The 14,584-nt window shown below is 41.8% G+C and overlaps 1 protein-coding gene across 2 annotated transcripts; it reads right to left on the bottom strand.

Moving 5' to 3' along the window:
* Window positions 1-700: 700 nt before the first annotated feature.
* LOC306912575 (uncharacterized protein) lies at window positions 701-13,048 on the bottom strand. 2 transcript variants are annotated; one of them, XM_079488909.1, is made up of 5 exons: window positions 12,740-13,048; window positions 8,515-8,703; window positions 7,954-8,052; window positions 3,590-3,851; window positions 701-2,795 (listed from the first exon to the last, which is right to left on the bottom strand). In XM_079488909.1, exons 1-5 carry the CDS (start codon window positions 12,993-12,995, stop codon window positions 2,753-2,755), a joined length of 849 nt encoding a protein of 282 aa, XP_079345035.1. In that variant the 5' UTR covers window positions 12,996-13,048; the 3' UTR covers window positions 701-2,752. The 2 variants fall into 2 exon arrangements, with proteins under 2 accessions (XP_079345035.1, XP_079345034.1); XM_079488908.1 differs by lacking the exon at window positions 3,590-3,851.
* Between the last annotated feature and the right edge of the window lie 1,536 nt (window positions 13,049-14,584).

Here is a 14,584-nt window from a genome sequence, read left to right as displayed (position 1 = left end):
ATATGACAAACACCACTGCACAGTTCTTTTTTTTGTTGATAATAGCAATGTAATGAGGAACAAGCTTCGATGCTTGTGCAATCAAAATAAAGTTTGTGCAGTTTCACTGCATTTCTTACCCAACCCATTTTTTTCCACTTTGGATAAGTCTGTAGTCAACATACAGATTGATATCACTAGGCTATCTGTGGGCATAGAGAGTCGCATGATTTTTCACATGAAGATATCGGGGTGGGTTCATACTTCAGCTCTCTACAACACACAGGTCTGCCGGTCAGAATGTTTGAATGGTGTTTATCATGGTCCATGTTACCTATTCTTAATTGATTGACTGATTAGCCATTCTATATGGCAACTGACTATGTTCCCAGTGGACGCTATATTCATGCACTCGGTCAAGTTCAATGTGAGGTGGAATGATTCACATTCCTGTTTACAGAAACGGGCAAAACACAGCAACACAAATTAGTAAATGTATTTCCAGTGATCAAAATAGCCATGACCATCCTTCCATATATCATATCAAAGGTATTTGCTGGTAAGCCTGCAGTGATGCTGTGACACACACACACACACACACACACACACACACACACACTTTCTGTCTCACATCTAAAGACAATTTGTCAGACTTTAAGATTCAGCAAAGACTGTTGATATTGCAAGGTCACTATTTGCAAGAATACAGCTTGACTTCATCAAGGTTCTAGGTTAGTTTATTTTGTCTCCCAGGGGAGAAATTTGTCTTGGACACAAAGACCCGCAGCATACATAAATTCAATACATTACAATACAAAACAATAAGGTGACTCGTACAGCATATAAATAATAAATAAAACACCCAAGCCAACTTACCTAGTGCAAAAAAGAGCAGCACATTAGCACCACCTCAAACCCTTCTACCCATACCCTGTCTGCCCACAATCCACAATCACGTACTCACATGGCATGCACAATTGCACATACTAATCAGTATGATATTTTTAAACACACTTATGAGTTTAATTTCCAAATTGCATGGAATTGAAACACACATAATGTTAGGAATGAGCCCCACTTTGTGGCAAAGCAGAGGTACTACACAAATAAAATACATATGCAAAGTGAGTGTGCAGCTAGATAAGTTGTCCGTCCACTATGCCATTTGAACATCCAATTTCCTTCTTAATGACACGTCTGACATTTGAAAATAGCTGTATTCCAGGAACAGGGACAGAACTCGGTTAAATAGACACAAGTTTAACATTCATCGCTACACAGCGTGACAAGACTGTCACTGTCGAATCCTTGGTATTGGTATCATTATGCGACCGAGTCAACTTTTTATATTCACGTCCGCGAAACTGAATTCACCGCCTTCTTGCGTACCGGTGTTACATGTCTCACGGACCGGCACCAGTGGTTGGGAACGCCTGCGCTAGTGTCTGTGCACTAATCACCGCTGATTCTGTCTGTTACGGTAGCTCCACAGGTTTAACGCTAATGATAGGGCTAAGCTTCTTCTGCAGTTAGCCTGTGATGTCCAGGATAAATGGAGAAATTTGCCGCTAGCCAATATTAGCTGCTTTTATATTGCTAACCAGTAAAAAAAGATCAGGATATCATCAACAAATGGCAAAATAAGATTTCCATAGTTCCATCAAATAACATGGACTACTGTGTCAGCACCAATATAAATGCACAGAGGCAGCTGACGTCTGTCTGTTTACAATGCCAAGGCACAACATTATCAAAACAAGTCACATTTTACAAGGGCTTTCCTACTGAATGAGTCCTCATGTGTTCTTTTAAATGGCCCATTTGAGCAAAACCTTTGCTACAAACAGAACAAACAAAGGGTTTTTCCCCAGTATGAGTCCTGATGTGTTTTTTGAGATCACCTCTTCGACCAAAGCCTTTGCCACAAACTGTACAAGAAAATGGCTTTTCCCCTGTATGGCTCCTCATGTGTTCTCTTAGATGCCCTATTTGACCACAGGCTTTGCCACACACTGTACAAGTAAAGGGCTTTTCTCCTGTATGAGTCCTCATGTGCGTTTTTAGATCACCCTTTTGAGCACAGCTTTTACCACAAATGTTACAAGCAAAGGGCTTTTCCCCTGTATGAGTCCTCATGTGTCGTTTTAGATCACCCCTTCGACCACAGCCTTTGCCACAAACTGTACAGGTAAAGGGTTTTTCTCCTGTATGCGTCCTCATGTGTTGTTTAAGATGATCTATTTGACAAAAGCCTTTGCCACACACTGTGCAAGTATATGGCTTTTCTCCCATGTGAGTCCTCATGTGTGTCTTAAGATTTCCATTACGATTAAAACTTTTACTACAAACTGTACACACAAAATATTTTTTCCCTGTGTGACTTCTGGAGTCTATTGATTCCACGTCCTGGGGCAACTTGTTGTTCAAAGACACTCTTGGTCCTTCCACATTTTGTGTTTTGTGTGATTTCAGTGTATCATCCCACTCATCACTGTCTTCAGTATCAGATTCAGAAAAGTGTGAAGAATGGAGTTGGTCATCACTTGGTGATTGAGATGCTACCCAGTACTTTACATAAGCTTGTGTTTTCATGTGTTCCGTTGAGGTGCTGGCTACAGGCTCTGTGTCTCTGTTTTCATCATCATCTTCACTTTTCACTGCCAGTAATGTCATTGTTGAGCCATCAGCCTCCTCTAGTCTTTGAAGTAGCTCCACCTGTTCCTCTTTAATCTGTGGTTCGTCCTGGACCAAACAGGCGCTCCTCTCCTGCTGTTCAGGGGAAACCTCCTCTTTGCACACAGGGAGGTGCAGGAAGTCTAGGCAAGAGAGAGAGAGAGAGAGAGAGAGAGAGAGAGATTTACATGTTTGAGCTTGACATTTTGTCCATCCAGTGTTCTCTATTGTATAGCTGTGGTAGTTGGAAGAACATCTGTTGTAAATAAACGTTCGTTTTCTAAACCACATTCGACCCTCATTTATTAAAGACATTTTGTTATCAGTTGCATCCAGTTGGAAATTGAACATTTTCTCTGACAATTTTCTCGGTTGTGTACTGTAATGTTGTAATCATTGTGTACAATAAATACATGAATCAGCACTTTACTCAACTTCCTTCCCACTTGGTTTTATACCCTTTTCTTTAAGGGTTTTATGACCTCAATTACACCCACACAACCTGAACTTTGATCATTCAGTGGATTTTCTGGGGTCTGGAGTTTTCTCTGGGGTTTGGAAGCCTTTTGAGCTGCAATGAAGAGTTTTGAACAGGCAAACAGGCCTCAACAGTGACATCTGCTGGCAAATCTGGAGTCATCACATCACAATCCACAGGAAAATCAGAGCACTTGTTTGAGCCAGAATCCCTTTAATACACATGTGGATATGCTAGAATTGTTTCTTAATTGTCTTATTCACCACAAGTCTCTGATTGTATCTAACACGGTTTTATCATTTCTATAAGAACTATAATCAAAAAATGTCCTATTTTTTCCAAAAAAAATCTTCCTATTTTTCCAAAAAAGCCGTCCTATTTTTCCAAAAAAGCAGTCCCATTTCTTTTTGTTTTAAGCCGTCCTAATAGACAATTCTGGTCATGGCTTAAGTGGCTAACCTTGAAGGTCCTGGCCCTGGCTGTGGATCTATGGCCTTTCTCTTAAGCCTCGACCATTGCTGTTGCCCTCTCCAGAGTTTGCGCCTGTGACTTTGGTCTTGTTCATTCAACTGCTGAACCCTTTTCCTCTTCGGCAGCTTCTGCTTCCATCTCTCTCTTTCTTTTTGAAGATGACGCTCCCTTCTCTCGGGGTCCGCGTTCCGCCGTGCACGACATTGTCTTTGTCTCTCAGCCGCACTGACTGGAGCCATCTTACTGTAATCTGAAGGAATTTAAAATAATTAGTAAAAGATGAGTGTAATTTCTTTTTCGTTTTAGCGATTTTAGCTATTTTCGACAGGGAGGCAGGGGCATTCGATGGGGCTAAATACGTTTTTTTCTTACAAAATATTATGGTGATTTCTTTTTGTATTATTTACTAGACCCCAAGAAATTACATCTGGCCACAAAAGATCACAGGATCTACTGAATGTGAAGGTAGCCTACTGGGGGAAAGCCACACTGTGTGTCATAGGCTCAATATATCAGTTTGACACATTCAGTAAATTTCGTGATCTTTTGTGGCCAAATATAATTTCTTGGGGTCTAGTAGGACTATTGTAAATAATACAAAAAGAAATCGCTATAAACATTTGTAAAAAAAATAAAATTACATATTTAGCCCCATGTTCGAATCCCCTGCCCCCCTGTCAAAACAGCTAAAATCCCTAAAACGAAAGAAAGCAGCAAATGAAAAATAATTAACACTCATCTTTTACTTTCTCGAATAACTACCTAAAACATGAACCTTGGTTGAAAAAAACTAAAGTTGTCCTTTAAAAGGACCATTTCATTCAATTTGAATTCCAGTTGGTAACGTTACAAAATGTGAAAAAGTTCAAGGGAGGTGAATAGGCTACTTATGCAAGGCACTGCAACCAACACTGAAGTTCAACACCAAGATGAACAGCTTTATATGTGGTATTTTGCATCAAAACTGTTTAGGTGAGGATGGTCAAAAAAATAAACCCTCACAAAAAGACATAAATTCCTCAAATTTAAAAGAAAATTCTATGTGAAAAGTTTCCAAAAGTTCCAATTGTACAATGGTCTTGAAAAACCTGGCAATTGAATCCAGAGAACCAATATCAAGTCAGCCCAGAGAAGGTTGCGTTTGCGTAAGATATTTTCAAATAGCACAAAAGGATGCCATAGAACAGTTACATTGAGACAAAACACAGCAACACAAATTAGTAAATGTATTTACAGTGATCAAAATAGCCATGACCATCCTTCCATATATCATATCAAAGTTATTTGCTGGTAAGCCTGCAGTGATGCTGTGACACACACACACACACACACACACACACACACACACACACACACACACACACACACACACACACACACACACACACACACACACACACACACACACACACGTTACACACACACACACACACGTTAGACAGCTATGTGTGGTACACACACGATAGTTTGACAACGAAGCACTGTTGTGGCAGTCTGACACAGACACACACACACACACACGTTAGACAGCTAACTGCGCACACGTTAGACAGCTAACTGCGCTGTTCTGCCTGGCTTGTAACTGCGCCCTCTGGTGGCGGGTGGTGTCACACCGTGACACACAGACAGACAGACAGACAGACAGACAGACAGACATGTTCTGCCTGGCTTCCATAGTTAGGGCTCATTGCATTCGCAATCATTGCATTCGCAATTATTTCTTCATATTTCATAATGTTTATTTAAGTATACAAAATAAAATAAAAAATACCAACATGCTTGTATACTGTTTATGTGCCCAAAATAACAGATCTAGAAGCTGTCAACACACCATGAAGCGTGTTGAGGACTAGGAGAACATCAGTTTAGAAATGTTATATGCTGCTCTTTGGTTGTTTTATTTTGTTTACACTGACTGCACTACACTTACAGTATGTGTTTGAAGTCCCCTAATGGCATGCCCATGGCTACAACATTTATAATATTTTCAAATGTTATATTTTTGTTAAAATAAGTACTGATAACAGTCGTTGCTATATACTTTAGTCAGTAACAGGGGTTTCTCCATCGCACCTCATTATTACACACAAATCAGTTTCCTGACATTAACGTTGTTTTGAAAAGTCCTATACAAATACATGCATTATCATTACATTTTAGGCAGGATTTGCCTGAGGGGCTGCCATCATGCAGCCTGCAGCTTTTCACCAGAGGAGAAAAAAACAGCTTATTTTTTTTAATTAAAAATGAGTTAATAGCACAGGCAGACTTTTCACATGATACTAGAGCATGACTAAAATAAATGTCAGACCTGAAATTTACATGAAAATGAAAAATGAATGCTTAAACATGTACCTAGGTGTAATGTTAGAGTCCACAGAAGTGAACATTTCTGGCCAGTTTTCGCAACTGTTTCTCTGCAAAAAAACAACTGGTGGGTCAAACTGATGCTATGATTCCCTGCTTTCATATGACATGAAAAAACGAAAATGAAAAAAGGTGTCACAGTATGCTCAAGGTGGGTCACAGTATGGTCAGTCAGACTTGTTTTGTTCTTGTGCGTTCACTGTGACTGCAGTACCAACTACCTCATTTTTGAGTGGTGCAAACCACTCCAATAAGCAGCTTTGTCTGTATCTATGTGTCTATGTGTCTATGTATGTGTGTACATGTACGTGGGGCCCAAAAGAATGAGCATGGTTACTATGGTCACTGACATTACGTCAGACCACAGCTGATCAGGCTATATAAGACCTTGCACCACTCAGTTCACACGGGTGTGATTTTTTAAAGACCTATGACATGCAAAAAAGGACCCCCCCACCCCCCACGTTAATTGTACTCATTGTATTGACTGTCCCTATGCAACCTCTACGGCCCCGGCCACTACAGAGGGAAGCCTTTCGTCTCCCTGGGTCTCTCACTCTGTGAGCATCAACTTTTAGCCGGGGTTTAGAGCATCTCATTGGGGACGCAGGGGCTTGGTGACCGCGGGACTCAAGTGTGATATTACGATTATTTAACAGTTACCCTAAAAAAAAAAAACTGTAAAACACATCAACTCAATTTCATTATAACTAAGATATTTGATAGAAAACCATAATTCTTTAATGCCATATTTATTATTTAGCCACTAGGACGACTGTAAACCTCTAGCCTAACATTGCCTAACAAAGTAGCGAATGTGAGACGAGGCGGAGCAGCAGAGCAGAGTTTACAGACTGTTTTCACTGAGACCACGTGACGTGTTGTACAGTATCATATGATGTTTTCGGGCCGTGTCATAGCCCCTTTAAATATAAAATAAAGGATGTTCTATCATTTGGATACTTCTGTTTCATGGCATACGTTAACTCAAGTGTTTTCATAACTATACTTCATAACTAGTTGCAGTATGGAGACCATTGAGTCACAGACAATATTAAGTACACGTGTTGGAATGAATGAATGAATGAATGAATGAATGAGAGATAGGGCTGTTAATGAGTAATGTGGAAGTTTGTCACACAATATTTGTGAAGGTGCAGTGTATTTAGTGAGTATGTGCGAATAGAAGGCGGTAATTAATGGGGAACACAAATGACAGTAAACATTGAGGGGCACTAGTCCCTCCTATGTCCAGCTTTGTGTAAACACAAAACATGCCATTGATACTGAATGGCCAGCTTGAGCGTTTGTCCCAACACAAACATTAAATGCCATTGATAATGAATGACCAGCTTTGAGTGTTTGTCCCAACACACACATTGAATGACATTGACAATGAATGGCCAGCTTTGAGCATTTGTGTAAACACAAACATTGAAGATGAAGGTGAGGACGCAAAATCTGATTGGCCGGAATGAGATGATGTATGATGTCAGAGTAATCTAGTAGGAGAGTGGTGACACTAGCGTTGACCCCCATTGTAACAATGGAATGCGGAGGTGCTCATTCTATCTCAATGGGATAGTTCCAATGTTTGGAACTATAGCCCATAGCACCCCACTTTGCGGCAAGATCAAAGTGTGTCGCCACTCTCTTACTAGATTACTCTGGATGATGTACAATGATAAGAGAGCCCCTCACTTCACATGGGTGTGATTTTTATTATATTTTTGCCAGAAACAGTGGAAGTGGCAATACAATGAGATGCATAAAGCAGACACATTTTGTAAAGACTGCTTGAATGATATATTTTTAATGACTACATAATATCTATTACTGAAGTTATGATGAGGTGATGATAACCCTACAACAGAACAGAACAGAACAGAACAGAACAGAACAAAACAGAACAGAACAGAACAGAACAGAACAGAACAGAACAGAACAGAACAGAACAGAACAGAACAGAACAAAATGCAACTTACTGATGTCCAGGTCATCTTCAGGTTCCTCTTTAATATAAACGGTCAGGTATCGTTCTGGAGAACTCGTCCTCACCTGCAGGCTGGACTCCACACACTGGTCTGGAATGAAAGAATAGAATAAAGACATTGATGTCATGTGATATGGGTTGTAGACAAAAGTTGAATGTAAAATGTAAGGATACAGAGAGTATAAAGGAGTGTTATGTTTTATTTTATTCAAACACAGGGGACTCCCAAATTAGACCCCCAAGCGTCATGGCAATTGTGTGGCTTCCGCATGTGGTTGGGGACAGGGTTCGTAATGAGCGTGTCGGAATGGCGGCGAGTTGGAATAGCAGGCTTCGGAATGCTGGTGAGTAACAGTCTCCTAGTTATGGCTTTTGTCTACTCGCTCTGATTCGGACACCAGACTCTGTCAGGAGGGAGTGTTGAGCACAAGGAATAGAAGTCAGCAGTGACAACACAGAAATATGTACAGGGTATGGAAGTGGGGGACCCATCAGTGCAGTGTGGATGCTTAGTCTTGTTAGATTAGTACCAATAAAGGGATCAGTGTTTTACCTGAGTGTGTGTCACAGCTGGTCGTCCCATGTAGTAATGTTAATGTTGACACATCAGCCTCATCTTCCTGTCCCTCTTTAATCTGTGGAGGCTGTGGTTCATCTTGGACCAGACTGGAGTTCCTCTCCTCATGTTGTGGCTCCTCTTGGATCAAACTGGGGCTCCTCTCCTCATGTTCAGAGGAAACCTCTTAACACATAGACAGGAGGAGGAGGAGAGAAGAGGTCGCATGAGCAAACCACAAAAGGTGCTTTTCTCTTTTTTTTCCTCCTTACTAATGGCTTTGTCACGACCAGACCAGTGTCATATTGTATCTTTATTTTATTATATTTTTTTGTTTAGATTAGTTTTTGGAATTTCTGCCTTTATTGATAGATACAAGTGGAGATAGACAGGGAAGAGAGAGAGAGAGAGAGAGAAGGGGAGAGACATGCAGCAAAGGTCGTCATGAACGAGACTCGAACACGCAAGCCTATAGGCCTATGTGGCATGCGCCTGGACCACTTGGCGCCTTTTTTAAGTTCTATTAGGCAAACAAAGTATAACACTTGTCCACAAACAATTGTAAAAAAAAAAGAAGGAAAATAATAAAAAATAATTAATAAATAAATATAAATAAATAAATAAAAACACAGCCCCCTCACGCATTATAAGAGCAGCATCAGTCACCAGAACCAAGGTCTGGTGTGATGAATCGCAGCACGGCTGCACGTGGACACTCTCCTTTCTCCCCTCCCTAAGGGGAATTATCCGTGTGGTCATTGTGCGCAATGCAACAACATGACCAAAACCACATCCTTTAAACATCCGCACACAGGTTAACAGTTTAAAATCCAAGGAACTATTACCTGTGCGTCAACTAGTGTCGTATACTGTACCTTACACTGTCCCTGTGGACTGGCCTACGTAGGCAAAACTTTTAGACAAGAATGAGTGAACACAAAAGTTCGATCCGTAGGAATGACCGGGATTATCCCGTCGCAGTCCACTTTAATGATTTGAAACATGATATTTCTAGTTTTCGTTTCATTGGGATTGAACATAAGTACGCCTCCCTAAGAGAGATGGTAACCTTGACCTTCTGCTAAGACAGCATGATGGGGTTTTGGATACACACTTTGCAAACCTTGACACCTAGGGGTCTTAATGATGAACTCCTACTTAATGTGATAATATAATAGGCCTATTATAATTATAATAATAATAATCAAATGTAGTTTTTCTAATTATTGCTTTTTTCACTTCTCTATTCAGGCACTATAGGACATAACCTCCTGTCCGAACACAGCCTGTTTTATTATTTTATTTTTAAAGTTTGACATTTGTAAAAAAAAAAATATATGCTCTGCTTTATTGTGATATATTGAGGTGTATTGTAATTGATGGATTGATCTGTACATAGTTTTCATATATGATGATCCACTGTATTTGTTGTGTAGTTAATTGAAGATGTGTATTAATTGCTGTATAAGCTTTAATATAGACATGTGATCACTTAATCAAAATAGCACCTGCTATGGGTCTCATCCCTATGAACGAGGGCGACTGTGATTGGTCATTGTGTAGCCGATTCGACTGGTATCAACCGACAAGACCGCAGTTATCAGTTAGGATCAGCACGACTTTTTCGGACGAGTATGGGCATGCTCTGCCGACCCAACGGCTCAGTCGGTAGTTCTCTGTGATTATTTCGCTTGATAATCACTGATGTCCTGGTCAAGGTTTCCCCCTGGTGGACGTGTCATTTCCAACTATTGTCGGCGCATGGAAACTAGGAGCTACTAATATATACTATTCTCTGCCTATCGGGACGTAACTCGGACGGCGCTGAGTCGGGTCTGGTGGCCTTGAGCTACGTGAGGCACCGCCGAGCGAGGCGCTAGCCGAGCGAGTCGCCGTGCCGAGCGTTGCGAAGACACGGCGTGCCTCCGCCAGGACATCAGTGATTATCAAGCGAAATAATCACGGAGAACTACCGACTGAGCCGTTGGATCGGCAGAGCATGCCCATACTCGTCCGAAAAAGTCGCGCTGATCCTAACTGATAACTGCGGTCTTGTCGGTTGATACCAGTCGAAACGGGTGTATCTATGTGTATGTATATAGCTATGTGGCTACCTATTATCAGCAGATGCCTGAAGGTCTTTGACCGAAATGTTGCCTAAATAAAGTTCGTATTGCCAAGTGCAGACGGTGTGCGGGTCTTTGTGCACTGTGTGCATTTTTCTGATAAAATTGTCCCATTGAAAGTGAAATATTTAGGTTAGCAAAGAATATCACCTCTAATACTAGCCATTATGGATAATAGGTTGCTAGCTTCAGGAAGGAGATATGGTGTTCCCGCACACAATAAGGTCAGACTGAAGAGGTCCTTTGTCCATCAGTCAACTTTGAGTCTTAATCAGGATTTTGGCCAGGACTAGACTGAGCTGTGGACATATTTGCCTTTATGTTTCCATGTATGTAATTGTATATTATTTTATGTTTTGTGTTATGTCAAATGTGTGTATGTGTTGCATACAAGGCCGCTGGGTCACAAGACAAATCTCAGTGCAAACTGCCAATAAAGTACTATATCAGATCATATTATATCAGAGCCGACTCAGCCCCGTTCGAGTTGCAACCCTATGACAGAATGGTAAATTACCCCCCCCCCCCCCCCCCCCAAAAAAGGCAATGCCAACACTGAGCAATATTTCCCACTACGGACTCGTAGTAACCTTGCGTCAGTGTCACCAGACTTTCCGCCTCGGAAGACAGTGCCACGGAGCAAATACGGGCAGTGTTGGTTGGTAGGCCAATCAGAGAAGGCGGGGGCGGGTCTTTACGCAACCATATTGCAATTTTGAATGACGCTGAGGCAAGCCCCCAGAAAGGCTGGCTAACGTTGAAGCCGCGAGACACAGTGGTCAGAGCTGGAACTGCAGGCGAGCCTGTGCATTTTGCACAAGGAAACCCGTGCATCTGGGGTTTAACATTGAGCACTTCCGCATTCAAATCGGGGGGAAAAAATCGTTCTAGAATCTCTTTGGCGTCACTGAGCAACTTCCATTGAAATTAATAGCTGGGGGCGGTGCTGATGCTCCTCGTCCGCCCTCTATCCTTACAATAGAGCACTGAAGTCTGACATCAATATCGGTAGAGGGCGCTAAGTCCATGGGGTTCATGTACTTTTTATTTGCATTGTAATCTCCATAGGGGGATTTTAGATCACCTCATATAACTGTGATTGCAAAATAAGCAAATCAACTGACTGTGAGAAAACGCTAATGTTACTGCTGCTGAATTAGTTACATTTTCGCTAGAAACAGACTGTATCAAATATGAGGGACTGACTGTCATAAACGATACAGACACCTCCCTGACAATATCGCCGGGTCAGTTTGTTTATTTTTGGACCACAATGCTTACGAGACGATTTTAAGATGACCATTGACCAGCGTTATTCTCCATAGAGAAAAACATGAACCTGGGGATGAGCGAGTGACGTCAGGATTGGGTGCTCAATTCAATTCAATGCAATTACTCTATTGAGTATTAGCACCCTCTCCAGAGCTACTTCCGGGTCCTACTGTTTGTGTCGCTTTTGTGTCCCCATAGAGTTATGTGTGTCTATGTCCCTCCATCGGACTAAATCTGAGACTAAAACAACCACTAAAGTCTCCTTTTAACGCTTTCCTTGCAACAACAAAGCTACTGGTCTCCCAAATCTGGCTGTGACAGGCCGTCTGCCCCACACTGAATACTATCGCCATTTTATTTCATTGTGTCAACTAAATCCTCCATTAGAGATCATATTAATGCAAACTAGATTAAACGTACTCAACCCTGCACATATGCCCCCGAAATATTTTACTGCAAATGGACTGTTAATTACCACCTTCAACCTTTATTGTTTCCAGTCTCCACCATAACATATTTTCTTTGTCATGGACACTTGTACAGAACATTAATAATTCTACTCGAGTTGGAAGCATTAAGAAATAAGACCCATTTTAACCCTCAATGGCTTTCTGAAAAATAACGTTATTGTAAAAAGTTTAGATATTGCTATTTACAAGGGAGCTGCATGGTGCCACTTGGACCCGGACGTAAGACTACAAAATGACGTCGGACTTAAATACCGACAGCTAGTGGGAAATGTAGTCCAGCTAGTAGCTTAGCTACATGTAGCTAAGCTGGTGTTGAACATGTAAACATTGTCATGAAATGGAGCATGAACCAACCTGCTCTGTGTAGTTTGCGTAGTAGAGTTTCTTCTAGTGTCTCTATCTCTCTCTGGAAGAGGTTGAACATGAACTCTACAACTGCACTGAGTCGCTCCAACACAAATACTCTGACATTAAGCTTCACCCAACAAACATCAACACCACTCTGTTTTTCCAAAACACACAATATCTCCTCTCCCACCGACATCAGGTGTTCATTTATCGACAGCCGTACAGACTCCATTTGACACATGATACCTCCTTTATGAGACATTTTAGACCAAGCTCTTTTGTTGTTACGCTAACAACCGACAGTGGGGTTTTTTGCCTAAAATGGCCAGTGTTTTTATTTTTTTAATCTTTCTATTAAAGCTAGCAAATATAAGACTTCCGGTGGACGATCTCTTCAGAATAAGAGCACCCAAAAACGCTGCTATAGAGCGTCGCAGTCAGAACGACGGGTGGCCCAGGAAATGATTCTCCATTAATTTTCTCCATAGGCTTTTCAAAAAGTATTTAAAGACGGTTACGCAGCGGACAAAGCCAGATCGGATCGTAACAAATCAACAAACACAATATTTTGGGCCGATCAAATAATTAGAAAGAAAAAAATAAAGGCAGGATGGATACAACACTATTTGTTTTGTTTTGTTTAGTTTTGTTCGATCCATTTTTCAGCCTTTTTTTGGCCATGTCACAGAAATTGCATTTCTTGCAATTGCTAGATTTATATTATTATTATTATTATTATTATTATTACTAGAGGTGTCGGACCGCTATGTGGCCCTCACACCTACGATGCACAGCTGATCCGACTGATATACCCATGTGGAGATCTCTGTAGGCTATCTGTCAATCCTTGTCCCTTTTACGCCCATATATGGATGGACCTTATTAATAGATAGACTAGACCTGTACGTGCCCGTCACAGTCGGCCACAGGCCTACTTGGGAACCTAATGATCTACATTGTCATAGCACCCGTTTTAACTGTCAGCCGGTGTCCCACATGGAGATCTGTGTATGTGCCTGTGTGTGAAGAGTGCAAACTGAAAAGTGTAGGCTACTATCAAGTCGGCCCACTGGCAAAGCCTGATTGGTTGAGCCTCAATTGGCTGAGGCAGAGGCTGGAAATTGCACAGGTGAAAGGAATTGGCCTCAATAGGCCCACTGGCAGAGCCTGGCCCAGGTGACAGGAGTTGGCCTCATTAGGCCCACTGGCAGAGCCTGACCAGAGCCTTTTGTGGTGGTTCTGGAGAACCGTGGGTCTGACCGACTCTATACCTGGCACTGCACTCCCTGTGTGGGTGTGGAATGCGTGTGTCGAATGTGAAGTCGGTGGGTCAAACGGTTCTCGAGTTACGTGCATTAAACCGTACACACACGCACGCACGCAGACAGACAGAGACGTGGCGCATGTATAGTAGGATTATTATTATTATTATTTTGTTGTAATAAAGTGTCAAACTACAGGATTGAGTGATCACTGCAGTGTGTGCCTTGAAGGACAACTGAATATCTAGAACACATCCATTGCTCCGACTACACGGCCTAAAGTTTGTGGGTGGTTAGGGTTAGTAATGGGGCGAGTCAGACCAACTGACGTCGGGCCAACTGACGTCGGGCCCTCGTATTCTCTGGCTCTTCTACAACAGCAGTGCAGCTTGGGAACTGCACTGGCCACAAACATAACGGGTGGTGTGGGTCAGGAGTCTGCTTGGACGCACCACTGTCGTAATGGTGTCATGCAGTGACACCATTACGTCACTGCATGTGCCAGTCATGTGTCTAGGCTTTCCTTGCTAAGACAAGTTTAGCAGCCACCTTTCCGGAGGCTGGGGCACGGACATCATTTGGCTGCAGA

The sequence above is a fragment of the Electrona antarctica genome, assembly GCF_951216825.1.
Source record: "Electrona antarctica genome assembly, chromosome: 19".
Taxonomy (NCBI): Eukaryota; Metazoa; Chordata; class Actinopteri; order Myctophiformes; family Myctophidae; genus Electrona; species Electrona antarctica.
This window is presented reverse-complemented; position numbering and strand designations above follow the sequence as displayed.

Coding starts and splice junctions, on each gene's coding strand:
- LOC306912575 (XM_079488908.1), bottom strand. CDS start 12,995: ATGTCTCATAAAGGAGGTATCATGTGTCAAATGGAGTCTGTACGGCTG. Junction 8,053..8,514: donor CAGCTGTGACACACACTCAG/GTAAAACACTGA, acceptor CTTTCATTCCAG/ACCAGTGTGTGGAGTCCAGC. Junction 2,796..7,953: donor TGAAGATGACCTGGACATCA/GTAAGTTGCATT, acceptor TCTCTTGCCTAG/ACTTCCTGCACCTCCCTGTG.